This window comes from Gouania willdenowi, chromosome 16 (genome assembly GCF_900634775.1).
Source record: "Gouania willdenowi chromosome 16, fGouWil2.1, whole genome shotgun sequence".
Classification (NCBI taxonomy): Eukaryota; Metazoa; Chordata; class Actinopteri; order Blenniiformes; family Gobiesocidae; genus Gouania; species Gouania willdenowi.
The window spans coordinates 30,684,659-30,706,140 of record NC_041059.1 but is presented as its reverse complement, the minus strand read 5'-3'; the positions used below and the strand labels follow the sequence as shown (position 1 = coordinate 30,706,140).

Below are 21,482 nucleotides of genomic sequence, written 5' to 3'. Positions count from 1 at the left end.
ATCTCATCAACCGTTGCATCGCATTGGGTCACAAACACGTCAGATCAAGTCAAAGGTGATACAGTGTCTGCTCCCTGGGTGCCTACACTGCAGTGTTCATAATGCTAGTGACGTCTCTAGCATTATGAACCGCTTGTTTTTCAGAAGAGGGCAGAGAAGCAGCTCAGAGAGCAGGAAGGAAGCCCAATAATACTTTGGGGGTGTTTTTGATAAGGAATGAACCTTAAACCAGGTTAAAAGCTCAAAAAAGTTGATTAGCATGTTATAGAACCTTTAAAGCATGTAAGAGATCTAACAAGGTAAACCACAACAGTTGAAACACAGTAAATATTTTCTACAGTATTTTATTAAAGGCTTTATGTAAACATTAATGTAAACAATAAAGGCATTAAACATATATCTTCCATAGATTAAATTAAAAAGGGAACACTACCAATGTTTTTGGCACATTGCAAAAAAAATATATTTCTATCCTCTGATGAAACACATGGCGTCTGTGGACTGAGTGTTCTCATGTGTTCTCTCTATAACATGTCTGAACCTCCATGTGCATCTATGATTAAAAGTGTTCTTCTCACTTCTGCTGTGATGTAAATATCTGAAAGGCATCAACAAGTCGACAGGTGTGGCATGTATAAAGGGAGGTTGTGGGTCAAAGTCCCCACGTATGTTTGGCTTTTCAGTGGAATCCTACGTGTAAGGCTTTATTCTTCACCATTGTGAACTTTCTAACGAACACCTTGGCAAAGGCAGGATCCACGAGGTAACGGTAACACTTGGTGGTGGAAGTGGGCGGTTCTACCAGGGTCACTGGGGGCTGCAGCTGTAGAGAGGCCACGGAAGGAGAGAGAAACTGGGAGGCCTTCATGATGTAATCAACCAGCCGACGATACTGCTGCTCCGACAGATGCTCACGTACGCCATCGCCCTGGCAACAGGAAGGAGGGGCAATGAGTTTGTCTTTAAATTAGGTCTGTGTAAACATTAGAGTCAATTCGAAAGTTGTTGGTTGAAAAACTTGAGCACAGAGAAAAAACTTATTTAACTATTTATTATCACATTTTAGAAGATTCTGTGGTTCAGACCTAATGTTAGTTTCAATTATAATGGCAATTGATAATTAAGTACAATTATGGCGTAATTATAATTGAAAACATCTGTTGTAATCATGATTACATTGTAATTAAGTTCAGATAATTGACTTTGTAATTTTGATTGGCATGGAAATTCTATAAAAACTACAATTTAATTAAAAGGCAAAACTGGGGACCAATGTTAGAGTTCTCAGGCTGACACATACTGTAAGTAGTTAACAATCAAATATGTTTCAGATCAAGTTTTCCCTCTTAATTTCAGTTCTCCAGTATCATTTTATCTTTTTTTTATAAATACATTGAAATTCAGGGGTATACTGACAGAAAAAAGGCTCAGCCTCCAACACCAAACACAATAGTAATTTAATACTAATATTTTTATGGATAAGGAAGCCTAACAATGTAACCAAAATGAAAACATGGGTCAAAACTGGCACGTAATCATCAGAGATGCTGACACAAGAGGAATGTTATGTTTTATGGGCTTATTTATTAAAGGCTCAGTAATTGTAATTACTGTAATTGAATTTGAACTTTACTAATTGAAAATTATTTTAATTGACTTTCAGTAGAAAAACAATAATTGTAATTTTAATTGGAAAACATGCCGGTCACCATAATCATAATTTAGTTTTAATTGAATATTGATAATTGAAGATGTAATTACAATTGCAAAATGTAATTGATCCAAACTCTGGTTTCTACTAAAGATGTGCATTATCAACATGAACAAAGTATCATCTCCACCAAGCTCCAAATATTTTTATTCTCAGTTCTCTGAGGGATCCTGAACGTCATGGCCACGCCCATTTAATCAAAATAAATAAATATTCAATGTGCAATCCACATATATTGTGATGAAAACTGATGGGGTAACTCAAGAACCACACATAACTGAGTCAAATGATAAAGACCAGTCATTTATGGACCGAGATGGGATTTTTTTAAAATTCCCCAATGATCAGATATATGTGATCCTGCATTAATATATTGATCCAGATCCCCTTCAACATTTTTATAGAATCTTCTATTGCATAAGGTCTATTTTTGGTTCGGATTTTGTCAAAATCTGGTGAAGACCTTTGACGTAATCCTTCAAACAGACAAAAATAAAAAATAAACGCTAGTGAAATATGATCTCCTTGGTGAAGGTATTAATACCATCATTGGGGAGCATAGAATCAATAGTGGTAAATGACGAAGCTCGTCCACTCAGGAAGGTTCCAGGCGTTGGTCCCACAGCCTTCCCAGTTTGAGACAAAACTGCTGCCCACTACTCCACCATGCCCGTTTGCTTTAACCTGTTTTTCTAACTGTGATTATTGTTGAACTCAACGGTAAAAACAGTTCCACGCATGTCGTTAAATTGCAATAATTAGCTCAGGTTGAGTAGTAAACTAACCTCTGTCACACTGAAGGTAAAAAAAAACACGTAATATCCCTTAATACACCCACATTTTGCTGATACCACATAAAGGCTCGGAAATCACCGTCGCAGGGGTTGGCCCAAGAAGATAAAAACTCTACTACCTAGACTCTGCACACACACTGGTGCTTTCTGCTACGGACTAGCATGTGAGCGCTTTGCAGGAGCAGCAGGTCTGCTACATTTTACTTGTGACTAACTTAGAATAAAAGACATTAAGAAATAGTATTAATCTTGTCATCTTTCCTCAAAGTTGTTCAGTTAAAAGATCTGGAAGAAGATAGAAGATTAAAACCTTACACTAAGAAAACCAGTGGATGGATTTTGACTTTGCACTTCCAGGAAATGAGAAATTAGGCTTTAAAAATGGTGGTGGGTGCAGCATTTGGACACCACTATGGTCCATGCACGCCTTCCATCTGAACAAGTAAGATACTTCAAAAGGAGGAAGTTTATGCTTTCATGGGAACCATAGGATACCTTTAACTTCATCCAACCAGTTTGAGCTGCGTGAAAGCAGCTCTTACCTTCATGAACTATCCATGTTATAAAAAAGCACTGAACATAAATATTAATAATCATGGAGTAATGTCTCACCTCTGTGTCACTGGTGACTGTCTGCTGCTGTAGTGTGAGCGTGAGCTGATCCTGCTGTCCCACCTCCTGCTGACACTCCACCTGCAGACCACAGTCAGTCGTTATTCTGTGGTGGGCACACTGGCACACTGGGCTCACCTCTGTGATGGGAAAGGCCTGCTGCTGGGTGTCCTCGCTAAGGCTGACCACAAACAGCACCTCTGAGGTGAGCAGCAGACAGCCTGCGTGCTCCTGACCCGACCCGCTCACGATGGTCACCTCCAGGGCCATGTGGAGCTCTGGGCGACCCAGAGACTGCAGCATCTTCCTGTGCTCAGACACACAATATCAACCAGTCACTGTCTCACACACACACACTGTAACAACAACAAGCGTATACATATATTTTAACCTTGGTCGTTAACTCCTCCTACACCGTTTGACCGATTTTAACCATTCAACCTTTAACATGTTCAGCGAGCGCCTTCAACCCATTACAACTTTTTTTCAACCTTTTTGCTAATATTCAGGTATTGCCAGGTTATTGCTATTGCTAGGCTAATGCAAACGCTGTGTTCACACCGAATGCGTCTTCTGGACGCATCTGCTGCACGAAACGTTCTGCATGTGTCGCAAGATCAAAAAATGTCCCCATTCGCTTCATATGCACGTCTGAAGCGAAGCACCGCCCACCAGCGACACATCCAACTCGGTGAGTTTCACTGCCTGCTGAAGCAAGGAGCTGCGCTCCTTTTTCTCCTCTCATAAACATAAATCACCAGTGATTAGCAGCTAATGCTATGCTAGCTCAGTGCTGACTTTCAAAGATGAAAACCACAGAGAGAACTTTTACCTGCTACTATCACCTCCTCACTGATTCTCCTCCACGCCAAATCCTTCCTAGTCCGGTCCCGGTTATAAAGGCCGTGTCATACAGCTCCAGGTGGTCACACACAGCTTCTACTCCATGGTTGAATGGGTGAACAGACCTGTGTCCGTGTTGACGGCCTGACGTCATCGTCAACATAAGACTGATTGGCTTTTGTCATGCGAAACAGTCGCAGGAGTTCAATGATTTTAACTCTTGCAAATGTGCGGATAAATCGGGAGAGCGCTCACACGGCCAACGGATCGGACCTCACCACCGCACAGGAAAGATTTTGTATCTGAGACGCATCTATCATTGACTTTGTTTTAATCTGGACGTACGGACAATTCGTGATGCATCTGGTGTGAACGCAACATTATGCTAGGTTAGTGTTAATGCCATTGCTCGGTTAATGGTAATGCTAGGCAGATGCTAATGCTATGTTAGTGTTAATGCTATTGCTAGGTGAAAGTTAATGTTAGCTAATGCTATGCAAATGCTAGCCAATGCTAATGTTAATGTATGATAATGCTAGGGTAATACTAATGCTAACTTATGCCAATGCTAATGCTACTTAATGCTACTGCTAATGCCAAGTTAATACTAATGCTACTGCTAATGCCAAGTTAATACTAATGCTACTGCTAATGCTAGCTAATGCAGTGCAACGCGGGCCAGCACTTGCATCCTCACTTGTATTTTCTTCAGGAAATGCAAATATTCTAGTTGTGTTTGTGTTTCTCTGGCCTGTTAAATGTGAGGCAAGTGTTGACAGAGCAGAGCACTGGGAGTCTGTTCTGTGCTACTCTGACCCTGCACTGTGTGGACAACCTGCAGTAGTAAGAGGAGCTGATGGATGCCTGAGGGTAACTAGTTTGACTGTTGTGCAGTATGAATAGAGCCACTGGGGAGCATTATCTCAGCGGTCATGTAATTTTCTTCTTTCCTGCAGCAGCAGCAGCACACTGTGACAAACAACTCACATTGACTGTTTGACTGCTGTGGAAACTGAATCAGTGCTGGGAAAGTTTGAGTAAATGGTTTCAGTGGTTGCTCTGCAGCTCCACAATAACCTGGACGATGCTGCGCTCATATATCTGTTTGACATTCAGAAGCTCCAGTAGGAACAGGCTGGACTCTCCTCAACACTCAGATGTAGGGCTGTGTGGGATCCAGCTGCTCAGACTGGTGTAACATATGACCTATGTAAACAGAGCCTCTTCCACCTTTTAAAGTGCAGGCACCCCTCCATCTGATGACACAGGGAAGCTCTCTGGATAAACTCAGCTGAACAACCAGAGGCATTTGTAGCTGGTGGCTTTGTCAGAATGCTTTGAAAAAAAGTACTTTTACCACGACTGGATGAGAACAACACAGGGTAGGCTGGCAACCATGTGTGGACTCAAGGTCAAACATCTCTACAGCCTTCCTTTGGAGGAAAGAAACTAATAAACGCTCCAAGGATTTTTTTTTTTTAAACACAACAACAGAAATGATGAGAGGTAAGAGGGAGAGAAAAAACAGCAGGTCCTGGACGTGATCCAAGCAAAGCAGAGCAGTTCCACGTTGGAAGAGAGCAGTGAGCGGGTCCTACCACACGTATTTAAGGTGGCTGTTGGGGGCCTGAGACGACTTCTCCTCTGAGGGCAAGTAGAGCTGTTTAGGAAGCTGCCACAGTCCTGCTCCATGGAGAATCCCTGTGAACACACACACACACACACACACACCATTAACCATCTTACAGTTGGGCCTTTGTGTTGGTTTTGCTGATCATTTGTGTACTTTACAGCAGCATCTACAGAGTTATTCAAAGCCTCTTTAAAGAGTAACTAAACCCCTGCTTTCTGCTGACCTGCCACTAGGGGGAGGATTCCAAAAAAAAAAAATGTCTTGATTATGGGCGTTACTCCTGAAGTAGTAAGACACGCCCAGTCAGGCAGTGAGTTCATAGCTGAGATGTGCCACTACAATCACATGCACACACAATCATGACATGAAGCTCACGCACACACTAGAACGCCACACACACACAGATTGATGAACCCTCTGATTAGTGCAGAATCTGCTCTTTATAAAAGCAAAGAGTCAAAAACAGTACCTCTCATCTTGTATAGGAGGGGCGGGGCCAACAGTTGGTGATGCACGATAGTCCAAATAATCTGTTTCAGCCAATAGCAAAATTCAATTGTAATAGTAGGCGTTCAACCGTTGGAGGGCAGTCACTCTGACATTTTACAATTAAACACGCAAAATTAAAATACTTTTACTAAAATGTTAAAAGTTGGACTAGGATCAATCAATAGCATTACTTAATACCCAAATACAGATGTAAAAAAGTGGGTTTGGGGTTTAGTTATTCTATAACTAATATCAAACCTGAGGACGCACTGACCACTGGCTTTGTCCTGCAGTATGGAGCAAGGTTCTGGGGAGGCATCGCTCTTCCAAAAGCCTCCTCGCCTCATTGATTGGGTCCTGAACCTTAGCCAAGATATGTCAGAGCCAACACACCCCACCCATGTGCTCTACCCCCAATAAAACTAAATCATCCCGGAGAGAAACACGGAGGCCCTACGAATAAGTGTTAGTATATGTATGAATGTGTGTGTGTGTGTGTGTGTGTGTGTGTGTGTGTGTGTCAGAGCCTTTCAGCAGTTCTCTCTGGGGTCTTGGCCTAATAAGCACTTGGATGTAGTTGAGATGAGAGAGGGCAGAGATCCTCTGATGGTGTTGAGATTTGCCTGACATGCTTCTTCTAATTCCAACATGTGTTTGCTGTTGCCTGAGGCTCTATGGAACAATGCACATTGGATGGATTTGCTGAACTGTGTTCAACAAATTTCAGATCTCAGCGTGTAGCCAAGCTCCATTTCACAATAATGCAGCCCAAAGGCTAATTGTGTTTGAACAATTGACTTTCACTGACCTGTGAGGTGACAGCATTAAAGGAAAAAGTGACGCATACATCTACACTGCTGTTTGTGACCATGATGGCCTCACCGTATCCAGTCTGAGACACCAGCTCAGCTGCTCCTCCAATGGGCTTGGTGAAAACTCCCACAATGCCTTTCCCTACTCCAGAGATCATTCCTTTAGCCTTGCTGCCAGCTGAGCTCTGCATCTCTAAGTTCCTCTGGAGGTTCTGCATGGGCTGGTCCACGATGCCGGCTATGGCTCCTAAAGCAATGTACATACACAATGTTTATAGTTTATTTTTGGCAGTACAAACATAGAATATTGATCTTTGAATTATCTTTTATTTCCAGTGATTACAACATTCCCATTTGAAGGGTATTGATAGAAAACTAGGCACAAACCCAACAGGCTGATGCCGAGTCGTGACAGTCCTTGTCTCAGTCCGTCTCCGATGCTCTCTGGCAGCTGCCGCCTCCACTCCTCTTGCCTGGTGTAGTGCTCCTCATCTAGAGAAAGCCGGTCCATGTTCCGGGCCAGACTTGTAGCCAAGTTAGTGATGGAGGTCAGAGTGCCTGCAGAAAAATATACTTTTAACTATGACCACATCTGCTTTGCTTTAGAGTAAACTTTTAACTAGAAATAAGATAGATTTTAACCTGCTGTGGCTCATAGTCAGAAATGGCACAACGATACCTTTTGAAATATGCTTAACAAAGGAAGTGGTCCCCCGTGAGACACCGCTGACAAAGGCTCCAGGCCCTCGGGTCAAGCCCTCATATGGCAGACGGAAGAAGTCTGACACACCATTCCCGATGCTCCGCACCAGACTGGCAGGACTGCCCAGGATCTCCAGGGATCCAACCACCCAACCTGAGTGGAAAGAACGAACATTACGTCAGGAAACTGAAACCTTAACTTTAATAGAACAGAAGCCCACTCAAACCTTTGAAGTTATTCTGACCTAAGAACTTTGGACCTGTTCCATTAAAACAATCCAAAGAACTTACTTTTCTTCTCTAAAAACAAAGATATGAACTGTAATTCCCCCTCATAGTGTGGGTGACAGCAGTTCAGCAATCATCATTGCACAAACACAGAGACTTAGTGTCTGTCTCACCTCCCCTTCAGATGGCACAGCTCACTGATATTTATGCACTGACAATAACAAGACAAAGCCAAAAGGCATTTATTACGCTGCCAGGTCTGACTCTGCTCTTACTCTCTGTCAATTTTCGCCTGAATGATGAGGTTTAAGGGACTCCGGTGGTTGTTTCTGCTTCATCTGGTCTCCTAGTTGTGGTTTTGTTGAAGCAAAAGGTCTCGACGGGAGATGATGTTTACAGGCCTGTCACGTCACACGCAGATAGAAACATGCACAGCCACGGTGTGCCTTTAATGATCTATTCAGCCTCGTATGTGCATGGGTTTATGTTCAGAGGGTGCATGTGAGGTTCTTGCTTCAAACATCTTCGAGGTAATCAATCCCAGAATGCAATGGTTCCTGGAGCCCCTTGCTATGTAATGACTGAGGAAGAGGACGCTGTGCTGTGAAGTGTTGAAATATGAGCAGAAGTGAAGGCTCTAACGAGAGTCAGAAGGAAAGGAGTGGTTAAATCACACCATGTGTGCTGATGGACAGTGCAGGAGTAAGAAGGCTGCCATAGGACCTGATAGGTCTGGCTCAGGACAGATTTCCCCACAGACACACTGCAGGTGCCTAAACTGAGTCACTCAGACGTGATGCTAAAGCAGTAAATCAGCCCAGTGGCTAACTGAAGGTCTTTCTCAGGCCTCTGCTAATGCAGGTCTTTGCTTCATGGAGATCTACAATTTTACTGCTGGGTCTGTTACAGTGCAGCAGGAGCCCCTGGGTGCAATCATTTCAGAGCTTAACGTCATCCACCCAAAACAAATCACAGGATTTCTCACTGAAGCACACATCGTGTTATTCCACTGCCCATGTTTTCTTGCACCTGGTTTACAACTCAGACATGTGAGCAACAGCCCAACAAGTAATGAATGTGTGCCAGAGGGGCAGAAAGAGCAGGCTCACAGTTACCAGTCCAATGGGAACACACACCACGTGAGCTCAGAATGAAGGTGGAGCATGGGAGAGAAGACTGAAACTACTGATGCATTGACCTCATGAATCCTTTCACGCTCTCGTGTCGCTGAGACTTTGTCACTCAGCTGAACTTCTGAATGAGTTTTACAGACATCACATCGTTTTCCTCTGGTTTCATGTTTTTTAAGATTCAACATAACGTTAAACTGTGAGAGCATCTGGCATTAATCTTCCATCTCAGAAACACTGACCAGCTTTACAGCAGCTCATAGATCTTCAGTGGAACTGTCCGGGCTGTGACATGGTGAAGGTTGGAATCTCAACATCAATGAACTGTAGCTTGAGCCAAATGCTCACACAATCAGCAGAGTACCGACTCAGCATTTATTACTTCAGACTTTTAGATTCATCTTCTCTATTCTTACTGATCACTATTGGTTTCTGTTGTCTAATTCAGTGATTCTCAATTGTGGGTACGCAATGGCACTACAGGGGGTACGAGAGAGAGAGAGAGAGAAAGAGAGAATCAGTGTTTTTCAACCTTGGGGTCAGGAGGACCCCAGGTGGGGTCACCTGGAGTTTAAATAGGGTCGCCTGAATTTTCAGAAAAATTAAAATAGATTTTTGAAAATTGTTAATTATCATTCTTTTCTAAAATCAAAACAACACACAATCTTAAACAACTGTATTTCTATACTTTTACTTTGAAAAAATCTCACTCAAACATGTAAAATTCTTGATATCAAAATGAAGTCATGATCCAAAAAAGGTTGGGAAACACTGCACTAATAATTGTTTTTTTTCACTTATTTACAAAATGAGATACTTTAAAATGTGTGTTATCAGTCGTTCATTCAATCGTTATGCTCTATAGTTGTTTTTAAATAGTTTTCAAAGCAAAATGTTGCAGTCAGACGAAGGGGGATTCAGAAATAAGAGAAAAGGGTACTTGAGCCTAAAACGTTTGAGAAGCACTGATCTAATCTGCTCATTTCGTCCTCTGTTCACACATAACTTCACAAGTCCATGTTCTACCCACCAGCTCTAAAGAGTGCTCCAGCAGCGTAGTGCATGGCCAGAGCGTGAACCAGCTGCCGGGCCGTGGTGCAGAGCGCACCTCTGTGGAACAGGGAGAAGGAGAGAGGAGTGTGGTCCGAGGCGATGTACAGCTTCAGGGAGGCGTGGATGCTGACCAGCAGGTGGACGGGCTGGATGGTGAGTCTCTGCAGGCGCACAGGCTGCACCAACGCCTGCATGGACTGGAACACCTGCAGGTCACATAAGAAGAGGAGTTTATGAGTAATTTCACCAAACACATGGTGCAAACATAACCAGGCTCTCCCCTCAGGAGCATTACTTCATTAGGAGCAGGTGAGATGACAGACAGGTTTAGTAAAAGCACATAAAGCAGCATGGATTTCTGAAGCTGGGATCTGAACCCACGCTGTGAGGCCTAACGAGGCTGGCAGCTGTCTCCTCTGAGCCTGGCACACACTGGAGTTTCCACTGTGATAATGGGACTCGCGAAGGCATTGACTAAACCACAAAACATTCAGCATTTACTCTGGCCAAACACAAACATGAAGTTATGAGCAGTGCACCTGTTCAGGAAGGAGGGGGGCCGATCTGAGCTTAGTGCCCCTTCGGGGCTCCGTGGCGAAGATGAAAGCTCCATTAGGGATGTAGGTGTGGAACAGAGTCTTTATGTAGTAAACAAAGGTGTCTTCAAGGTAGACTCTGGCAGGCTGCAGCTGGAAGCTGACCTGAGGGGGCACAACATAAAACACAATCTGTAGGAGACCCCACAGTGGGCCAAACAACACACTTCATTTGGTTTAAGTAGAAAACTAAACTACATTTAAGATAGAAAACAACTTTTATCAGGAGCCTTAAAGACAAGACTTACTGTGCGTAAAAACTACATTCATCACAACTCCCAGGATTTTTCACCAATAGATACATTTTCACACAAAACAAAACAGGCTTTAATACTTTAAACAAAACAACACTTTTATCAGTCAGTCAGTAATATCTGAATCCAAAGTTTGGGGTTTTGTACATAGACGAGTTATGATTAGAATAATGTGTACTTCTGTTGCTGCTCACTGATATCTCCAACAATATATTTGTTGATTAGGGCAGTTTATCTCTAAATTCTGCTGAAATCTTCTTCCAGATGTTTGTGGTCAATATGTAATAGGTTGAGTATCCTTATTATTCCATGTCACAATCCAAGCTCATTTTCATGTGCTTCCAATTTAGACACTGTGAATGTTTGTGTCTGTGAGTGTTTGGAGATCTTTGAGTCTGTCTGTGATAAATAAGTGATAAACGGAAACAATTCAACTTTAAACTGAATAAAACTACTGCATTTCTCTTTTTAATCCTGTGTAAACTTTATGCTGGTTTGTTGATCGAATTTAAAACTTTATGTAGCTGCTCTGAGACAAAGATTGACTTTGAAAACGTCTCGTATGAAATGAGAGCAAATCCAACCTCGTCCACAGAGCTTCTGTCATCAGACAACTTCATCCTCAGCTGCAGGAAACACAAGCGTTTGAACTCCTCCAGTGCCTCGGGACACTCAGAGGGGTTAGCATCGATGGTCCATGGCTCCCCCTCCTGGACACCCCCTCTCTGATCTTGGCAAAGGATCACAGGGAAGTGGAAGCTGGCCCGGGTGTACAACTGGTTGTCCACTTGGAGGCTGCAGCAGCAGAGCTCGATCATAGAGGCGTCCGACCCCAGAGCGGAGGTGTCAGCTGGGAGCGTGTCAGGGTCAGCAGGATGATCCAAAGGAACAGAGGAGTTAGTTGGGGTCAGGCTGAGGAGAAGCTTGGTTAACGTGAGTCGAAGCAGCTCCACTGAACCAGAAGGGTTTGTGATGTCATCGCTCAAAGCCACACTGGCCTCGCTCAGGAGGACTCGAGCAGACAGCCTGGAAGACCTTAAAGGAATCAGAAATCCTTGCTTTTACTTTGAAACACTGACAACAAAACATGGAGATGCAGAGTAATAAATCAGGCTGTCACGTTGTCAGCTGTTCTCTAACAAGGATTTGTATTGTACACACAGATGTGCACATGATTATTGGAGAACACAATAGGAGAATACAGTTGTTCATCTTGGATTGATCCCTCTTTAATTGTCCACCGAAGCTCATTAACAAAGTCTGTGTTCTGAGGTCATTTTCGTACGTTTACCTAATATGTGATTATATGAATATCCTGTTTTGCCAAAATAACAAAGCAGCTATGTGCTGATGTAATGGAATAAAGCTGTAATGCTTTGTTCTACTGTGCAGCTCATTTCATTCATGACAACACAAGAAGGTTTTATTGCCCTCCTGTGGTAAAATCATGCCTCCATTGCTCTGGACTGTTGAAACAACTGTTGCATGAACACACTGCTGGTAACAATAATCATGAAGCAAATTGGAGCATACGCAGTGGCAGGCACATGGGTAGATGGCTCCAGGTTAGGAAGAACAACATGCATGCTTGGTTTGTAATGGTTCAAATATGTAGGAGGTCTAAAACAACAACAATAAAAAGCACACGAACCTGCTGCGTTGGCCGATTAGAGTGTCCAAGCTGCCGTCTGGTGCCAGACACAGAACCAACGTGCCCCCCCTGTACTGCACATCGATGTAGAGACAGCCAAAGCCTGGCAGGAACACAACCTGTGCAACAACACACACCTGTAGTGAGATTACACTGATGACTCAGCGATCTGCAAGTGTATCTGAAGTTACTAATGTGTAATTTAAGCCTAAACTGCTGCAGGTTGAGAGCGATCAGATAAACGTGTGAGGAGAGGAAGCAGATCACTGCTGAATGCTCCGTGTAGCAGTCATAACAAGCCTGACCTTTGACCTTTCACCTCCACCACAGAGGTCTCACACAGACCTCACAGTAACCAGAGAAACGCAGCCTCAGGCTCAACCTCCGCCCAACAGCTGCCTAGACACAACATCAGACCTTACACACACAGGGGCCGATTCAGTAAGATCTGAAATATATGGTGGTAAACCAGGTGCATCTATAATTCCTTTGGTGGCGCTGTTTCCTCACCTGCTGTGGGGAATTGACAAACATTGCGGCACTAGTAGGGGCACGTATAGATGTGGTTGAGACCGCCCTATTTAAATGAACATTTTGGAGAAGGGAGTGCACAGAAGCACAATATGACATTTGAAAAAATTAAATTGGTGGCAAATTCTCTGTCTGCTGCACAAACATTTAATAATGTAGAAAACAAAATAAACAAATAAACATGTTTTTTGTTTAGTTTCTTTAACAACAAAAATAACCAACAATTTTAAAATATAACCTAAAACCTATAATTTGTCTCCCTAATTTATTGTGGGTGTTCAACGCGACAAGAACATTTTACGGTCAAAAGAGAAAATCACAGGAGCTCCCTGGAGCGCTGCGTCTGGAGCTACATTCTTGGATCTTAGTGCAAAGCATCTTCTCTGCACCGCAGCCACTGGACTCCACACGCACGGCCGAGGGCGGAGTCCAGCTTTTCCTCTCTCACACACACATTTTACTCTGCATTTTCTTATTCAGTGGCTGTTAATATTGAATTATGTTTTATTTAAAATATTTTCTTAAGCACTATTCGCACGGGATTAGTTTTACCTAAAGTATGTATACTTTGTAATATGTAATTCTTGTAACATGTAATAAATAAATTACCCCCCAACATCTGCTTTTCATGTGGCGCATTTGCACGGGATAACCGAAGCCTGAGATTTTGCTAAAATTTAAGGACATTTGTCAAAAATGATCTTGTGTCATGTTGTCCACCTCACACTGATGACAGAGGTGTCATTTGTGTGTCAATGGTATTTCGTTTACAGAGTTATTGATGCTGGAAGTCTGAATTTGTGAATATCTGCCATCTTTACCGAACAGTGTTACGGTTCAAATAGTATCCAGATAAACTGGTCAGTGGGTGGACTTTTGCTCCCGGACCAAAAACAATGCATAAGTCACATTACTGGTGAATTGAAACGTTATCAATACATAAATGAATCAAAACCAAAAAATGGATGTCACATAAAACATGCACAATATGTGGAACCAGAGGTGGTGTAATGAATCTACTGGTGCTCCTCATTTCTTATGATCATCTTCCGTGTGTGTTGAAGGCTGCCGTTAGTAGTATTTACAACGTGCAAAATAAACATTTTACTGCCATCAAAAAAGCTGTAATTGTTTTTGCAAAAGTGTCAAATCGTAGAAGTCAGTTGCTTGACAGGAAGGGGGTTAGAGAGAGCAGGGAATGACACGCAGGAAAGGGTCCCAGGCCGGGAATCGAACCTGGACCCGCTGCAGGTGAGGAACTATAGCCTCTGTACATGGGGCGGGCGCTCAACCCAATGAGCTAAACACCGCCCCCTCGTAGAAGTTTTAACATCTATTGTTCCTCACACCAGCTTCACAGATAATAGTCAGTCACCAGTTTACCTGGATACTATTTGGACCGTAACACAGCGAAACAAAACATAAACGTGAGCAGCTTTTTACAAGCTAAAACATCCACACATTGAATGAAAACATGAACAGGACCAGAAAACTCAGAACGAAGAGTATATGGATTCAGATCCCGTTCATTTCTGTCCAAATCACAGAGATGCCTATTTGCATTAGTGTTATCACAGGACCTCGGCGTTCAGGAAAATACAGTAGGTAATGTGCGGGGGAATTTTTACTTTACAAATTACTGACATGGCCGATTTGCACGGAATTTTGCATGTGGTTCCTCGGTAAAACTATTTCCATGCGAATAAGGCGCTTTAAGTTCACTGGATTCTTTTTCCATCTCCACTGTGTCAGTTATATTAATATTGTGTCAATATTTATTGCAGCTGATCTCTGCCTGTGTGTTTGCACCTGCTTGTCAGTCGTACTATTTTCCGGTGCTAAAAGAATTACCGCAAACAGTTCCAGATTTGATGAATTGCATTGCACCCTCTACATTAATTTATTTGTATTTCCTCCTCCCATTTTTTTGCACTCCTTATGCAATCCGCCTACTTTATAATTTAATCAGAGGGAAACGCACTGTGTGGAGTGACGTTTGCACACGTATTAATACCCCTAAATCTTTTGGAGAACAGTGTACCTCATAAATGCACCTTTTCAAAGTGAGAACTCATACTGTCCTTTTGTCCATCAACTTTAACACTTTACAGTTGTTAAAACAACTACACAAGTCATAAAAAGAAACCAACAACAACAATAAAGGTAAATACAGAAAATACCTAACATTCATAAGTTAAAAGCTTGGAAGCAGGAGTTTGGAAACAGAGGAGGTCTGTCGCTTTGATACTGCTTCTACCATCGGTTTTACAAAAGTGCTAGGATATGTGCATCATTCCCGGGTAGAGTCCTAATCCGCCCGCTGGAGACCCAGGTAATGTTTTTAACATGGTTTTTAAAAGTGCTGTTAGGTTGATAATATCAACAGACTGACTTAGCTTGTTGACGTTTTCATCCCTCTCGACATATGACCCCCCAGGTCTTGCATGCGCAGTTCCAGAGTGGGAAAAGGTTTGTTGTGTAGCTTTACAGTTTATTGTCCTCTCAGTCAAAATGTGTAATGAATAAAAAATTATACCAAACATTTGTAAGTGACTGAGTAATAAAGACAACAGCATAATTCTAGTGATCAGAGCCCTCACTGATCAGCTGATGGACATTGTGACATATGAACTAAGCAACACAAACACAACAACAACTGAACACAACTCCAAACAATATTAATGAGCTTATTAATATATAAGGGAACATGGAGGACTGTCGTCGACGGCCTATGCCCCACTAGGGATGTAAGGCCTAAGTAAGTAAGTATTAATATATTTTAATGTACCTGGGGGCCAGGGCAGTTTATGTCGATAGGCTGCGTCCAGTCACTGCTGCTGTGCTCTGTGGTGGTTTTCAGCAGCAGCGTGGGCAGAGTATCATTCTGTTTGCACTCAGGGAAACTGGAGAAGTGGTGGTACAGTTCATGGTGCAGAGAGCAGTTTGCAGGCAGTGGACGACACAGCACTTCCGCCCTTGGGGTGTCTAACAAAAAAAAAGTATAACTAAGAGCTGTAGGTGTGATGTTAGAGCAGTGTATGAGAAGAGCTGTGAGAGCAAAAGTTAGAGGAAAACAAGTGACAGAAGTGCAGCATCACTGGCCTCCTTACCTTTGATATTCTCTTTTAACAGTAGTGGGATGGGACACTTGTTGTGAATGATCATTCTGGGACAGGGGTCATCATTTAGGATAATGTACGTCACCCCGAGGTGCTCCTGATATGTCAGAACAATGGCTCTGCAGAAGCATTCAAACATATCAGCACTCAGCCATTTATGATGCAGAGAGTAAAAACATAGCGGGGCCCTGAATCTGCATACAATCTTTGGATATTTCGTTTTAAAACCAAAAAATAACAAATAAACAGTGTGGTTATTTAGTTTTACTAGCTTAAAACCAAAACAGAAATACAGAAAAATAAAAAAACTTATTAGCAACTTTTTTCTGTTTTAAAATATTTCTGGGGAAACTATGGACTAGAGCTTCATGTTTTAACCTCACCACACAGACAGGACCCACAGACGGGGGAGGACTTTTACTTCCTGACTAAAAAAGCAGCAACTCATAAGATCACATTACTGATGAACTGGTGAATTGAAACGTTATTGATACAAAAATGTAAAAAAATGGATATTATGTAAAACATGCACATGATATGTGATTAAAGGCACCAGAGGTGGTGTAATGAATCTACTGGTGCTCCTCATTTCTTGTGATCAACTTCCGTCTGTGCAAAAAATATATTTTTTTCTGCTGTCAAAAAGCTGGAACTGTTTTTGCAAAAGAGTCAAATGGTAGAAGTTCGAACATATATTGTTCCTCACACCATCCTCACAGTGGACAGTCACCAGTTTATTTGAATTGTAAACCTGTTCAATAAAGTTGGCATTAAAAAAAAAAAAAAAAAAAAAAAAAAAGTTCAGACACCCATTATCAACAACTCTTTAAGGAAACTTCAACGACACAAATTACGGCTATTTGCCATTGATGTGAGGTGGACAACATGCTAGAATATCATTTTTATAAAACGCACCAGAGTATGATTCTTCTGTCTTTCTAATTTGGTTTTAGGTCAGTGGAACAAAATAACCATACTGATTATGTTATTTTGATTTTGATTTAAAACGGAATAACCAAATAACGAAGGGTACATGGATTGCCCTGTGCATGAAGTTTCCTCCTCTGCCTCCAGCTTCACTCACCTGCTGCTCAGGCTCCCATCAGAGTCTGGCTCTTTGGGAACAGACAGACTCTGCCTGGGAAAGTCTGGGCGAATAGGAGCGGGGAGGGTCCACATTGCTGAGCCGACCCCAGCATCAGGGTTTGGGAATGAACTGAAGAGCAAGTATCTGACTGGCAGAGGGAACAGTTGCTTTCCTTGTCCGTCAGTTTGGAAGAGGTCCCAGCAGGGCACAGCGCAGGACTTTATTGCGGAGGAATCTCCTGCGGGGGGCAGGGTTAGGACTGTGGTCTCTGGTATCACACAGGCCTAGGGGGAGATCCAAATACATACATGAGAAAAAAAAAACATACACATTTAAATATTCTCTTCTGCTTCCCGACAAGGGCGGTTGCATTTTCTCTGCTCCCTCTCTCCCACACGTATCTGTTCTTGCTGTTGCTTTGTTTTGTCTGGTCTCGTGAATCTAACAGGAGTTTCTCTTTGCATCTCTGTCCAAATCTGGAATAATGGAATTAATCAGTTGGTCTCTCAATGCAATCTACCAAATTGTTTCGTCAAAAAAAAATGGCCAGTGGTGAGCTCGCCTGTCCAAGCGGTACATTTGCGGCTGGATATGCGCTTGACCCTTGGAACAAGTGGCGAGTTGTATGTCTGTCGATTCTTTTGTGGAAGACATGGAAGACATCTATAGGATTGGAATTATGGTAGCAGGCATACTGCTGATTGGAGCTGGCAGCTTTCTGACCTATTGCAGAGTTTGTATTATGTCGGCAGCTCTTTTGGGAAGGCTGCCAGTCATTTCTGAAGGATGGAGCAAGGCTCTCAACACTCAGACTCATGTGATGAATGATCTCAAAAGCAAGCAGGAGGCTGCTTTGGAACATTTACAAGGAACTGAATCGATCTTGGAGAAATTGAATGCTCGGCTTGCTAGTTAAAAGGCCACCTTCTTGGATTCACTGCTGGGAGACCTGGACTCAAGGCTATAGAAATTGAGCTAGCCTGAATTGAAAAGAAATTGCTTATCATATTTCAACTTCTTCGTTGTCCACCCTCCCTCCCAGCAAGCTACGGGAGAGGCTGCACGCATGCACCCCCAGTGACTGGCAATCCTTTCCTTTCTCCACCATAAACCCCAACCCCCACCTTCCCCTTCCTGCCCTTGTCCTCCCATGTTATATGTGATTGTCTTTTCATGTTTCTTGGATGGGATGAAACTGAAATGTAATTTTGTTGCTTTGTTGCTCTGTAACATGTGCAATGACAAATAAAGCTGATTCTGATTCTATGTACATTATTTACTTAAGATGTGAAAAGTAGGAAAGAAAAGCAGATGTGTAAAGAGTACTGATATATCTTAATGTACTTAAGTAGAAGTACTGTTACGTGTTTCAATTTGTACTCAAGTACAAGTAATTCATACATAAAATATGTAAATAATTAAAGCATTTATAATAAAAGTAGCTCAATTAAATAGTACTCAAAGAAAGAGCTGATATTACTTTCACCCCCAACGTTTATTTATGGTAATAAATCTCATGAATAAACTTAAAAAGGAAGAGATTAAATCTTGCACAATATTGGGACTTTATCTATTTTCAACCATATAGCCAGTCATATATATATATATATATATATATATATATATATATATGACTGGCTAGCTCAACTGGTAACCGGTTTGAATCCCCGCTGGGGAAAATGAGCAATATACCATCTGCCTGTGTGGGTCCTTGGGCAAGACCCTTCACGCTACTGCCTAACTCGTACAATGATGAGAGACAATGAAATGAATGACATGCCGGCTCAGATGTCGCCCGGCCAAAGAAGGTCTGCGTCAGGTGCTGGGGAACCAGAGCACCTAGATGAAAAATGGGCTACTGGAACAAAACTGAAATGGGCGAGGTGCGATAACAGGGCTCTGCTGGAATGCTACTACTCCAGTAACCCTAGTCAGAGGGGCTACATGCAAAGGATGTGGGAGAAATGGTTACTACGAAACCCACAGTCCAAACTCACGGCGAAACAACTAGTAGCTCAGTGTTCCAACATCCACAAAAGGCAACTGCTATCACAACTTGAGATTGACGAGGTACAACACCAATGCTACGGCACGGTGGAGCCATGCGGCCAGGTCAGAGCGGAGTTAACACCAACCCCCCCTCCAGAGATTGGGTACGAAACCCCAATAATCACACTGAACAAGGCAGCAACTGACCTGAAAAATAAGATCATGGCAAAAATGTCCACCAGGCAACCACAAAGCCAACTACAGAGGCTAAGTGAAGTACCACCAGAGAGTCTCGTAGAAGATGTGAATGCAGCTCTGAGGGCGATACCTGCATCTGAGTGTAGGTATCGCTGATACCTCCACTCAGATGAGTGTGATATACTCCACAGCAGCAGTGATCCGAGAGACACTTGGCTATCGTAAGAGCAACCATGAGATGAAATACTCACCATGGAAAAGAAGGCTGGAAGCTAACATCAAGGCAGCACGGAGAGAAGTGAGCCAATTGACAGAGACCCTGAAAGGTGCAATAAAAAAACAAGTCCCCAAAAGGTACAGCCAGATGCCCATACCTCAAGTATTGGAAACTGCCAAACAAAGGCTCCAAGCCTTGGCCAGCCGCCTAAAGAGGTACACGAGAGACAATGAAGCCAGACGAATAAACTGGCTGTTTGCTACTCAACCAGCGAAAGTGTACGCTCAGTGGCAGGGGAGCAATAGCAGAGCAGATCCACCAAGACTGGAAACTGAACAGTACTGGAAAGGCATATGGGAGAAGGAGGCATCACACAACAGTGATGCATTGTGGAAAAAATACACAAAAAGTAATTATTTACTCAGTAACGGTTGGGTGTAGAAATGCTACAAATTACTTCTTTTAAAACATACTTAAGTACAAGTAAAATGACTGATTTAGAAATATACTGTAAATATAATATAAAAAGTACAAGTACCCATAAAAGCAACGCAATTACAGTAATGTGAGTACTTGTATTCCGTTAATTTTACCTCTGCTGAAAAGAGAGACAAAGGAGCCTAAGTAAGTGAGTCAATAGGAGGATAAGACGCAAGTTTGTGATTATGGAGTGTATGAGGGAGGACAAAAGGATGCAAGTAAAGGAAAAAAAGACTCAAAATGATGCCGATGACGTGGATTAAAAATACATGGTGTAACCACATTGTTATTGTACTCAATTTTTTCTGCCTTTAAGCTTTGTGTTAAATTGGCAGCAGAAAAATCCTGCTGTGCTGGTTTAGCCGTCAGTGAGCAGTGAGTGGTAGAGCACTACAGGGATTAAGCACTAAGTGTGTTCAATGGAGCAACTAGAAAGGCATTCCTGGCCTTGTTTGTGGTCTGTGTTATTGTTAGGCCGGTTGCCCACTCTTTACTTTTTTCTACAGTTTCTTTTTTCGTCCTTTTAAAGTTTTTCAATCCATTAGTGTCGACTTGCTTGCTTTGCCATCCTTCTATAGGGGGATCTGAAGGCTGGCTACATGACATCACAGCATTGTTGCTCTTTTCAGGGACAAGCAGTAGATGAAAGCAAGAATGGAAACCTGCATCCAATTCTGGGTGTTTGTCTAATGTCCCTGTGAAGTGCAATTGCCACATGGAGAGAGCTGTGTGTGAGAGGGGGAGGAACATGATCTGATGGAAAACCGCTTGCAAAATCCCAGTCGACTGTATGTGGAGAAGATTTTTAGACTTGGGTTGTACTTTTTGGATTTAACTTAGGAAACTCACATTTAGAGAGCACACACGCACTTCTATATTGGTGGTCTGGTATTAAGACTGGATCGTGAGCCGATTGTTATAGGAGGAGAAATATAAACTTTGTAATCTCAGTGTGTATTTCACTTGTTTGGTTTGCTTTTCACTGAAAGTGTAAAGTGCAGTCAGTGATTGCTGCTCTTTTGTTCAAGCACTTAGAACGAGAACACCTGCACTTTGACTTTGAATCAAGCAGCTTCCAAAAACCAAAATGAAAGGGTTGTTTTTCTGCTGTTTAATAATTAAAAACCAATGAATGTTGATATGGTGCAGCTATGTAAATTCAGTGATTCACAGTGTAGAATACATGTGTGTGAGATCACCTGGTCATCACTTCCTAGAGCCTGGTCACTTAACAGAGGCCTGTAGTGTATGAAGCTGGAGGTGTTGTTGACCAGAATAGTTCTGTCCTCAACGTGAAGGATCTGGATACCGTGTCTCACCGCAGACGACACACAGAACTGACACAGCTGCATA

At 42.5% G+C, this 21,482-nt stretch overlaps 1 protein-coding gene across 3 annotated transcripts in view; it reads right to left on the bottom strand.

The window, feature by feature from the left end:
• Window positions 1-328: 328 nt before the first annotated feature.
• The window catches only part of vps13b (vacuolar protein sorting 13 homolog B), a 399,448-nt gene continuing 378,294 nt past the window's right edge, over window positions 329-21,482 (bottom strand). For 2 of the 3 annotated variants that reach the window (XM_028469709.1, XM_028469708.1), the window contains exons 54-68: window positions 21,329-21,475; window positions 17,243-17,529; window positions 16,150-16,277; window positions 15,828-16,024; window positions 12,509-12,627; window positions 11,442-11,892; window positions 10,547-10,708; window positions 9,985-10,213; window positions 7,574-7,750; window positions 7,282-7,452; window positions 6,965-7,141; window positions 5,559-5,661; window positions 3,256-3,424; window positions 3,118-3,198; window positions 329-928 (exon numbers count right to left, since the gene is read on the bottom strand). In XM_028469709.1, coding sequence (XP_028325510.1) covers window positions 680-928; window positions 3,118-3,198; window positions 3,256-3,424; window positions 5,559-5,661; window positions 6,965-7,141; window positions 7,282-7,452; window positions 7,574-7,750; window positions 9,985-10,213; window positions 10,547-10,708; window positions 11,442-11,892; window positions 12,509-12,627; window positions 15,828-16,024; window positions 16,150-16,277; window positions 17,243-17,529; window positions 21,329-21,475 — 2,847 coding nt within the window. In that variant the 3' untranslated portion in view covers window positions 329-679. Of the gene's footprint in view, window positions 929-3,117; window positions 3,199-3,255; window positions 3,425-5,558; window positions 5,662-6,242; window positions 6,755-6,890; window positions 7,142-7,281; window positions 7,453-7,573; window positions 7,751-9,984; window positions 10,214-10,546; window positions 10,709-11,441; window positions 11,893-12,508; window positions 12,628-15,827; window positions 16,025-16,149; window positions 16,278-17,242; window positions 17,530-21,328; window positions 21,476-21,482 lie in introns of those variants that run through there. The other variant, XM_028469710.1, reaches the window with a different exon arrangement.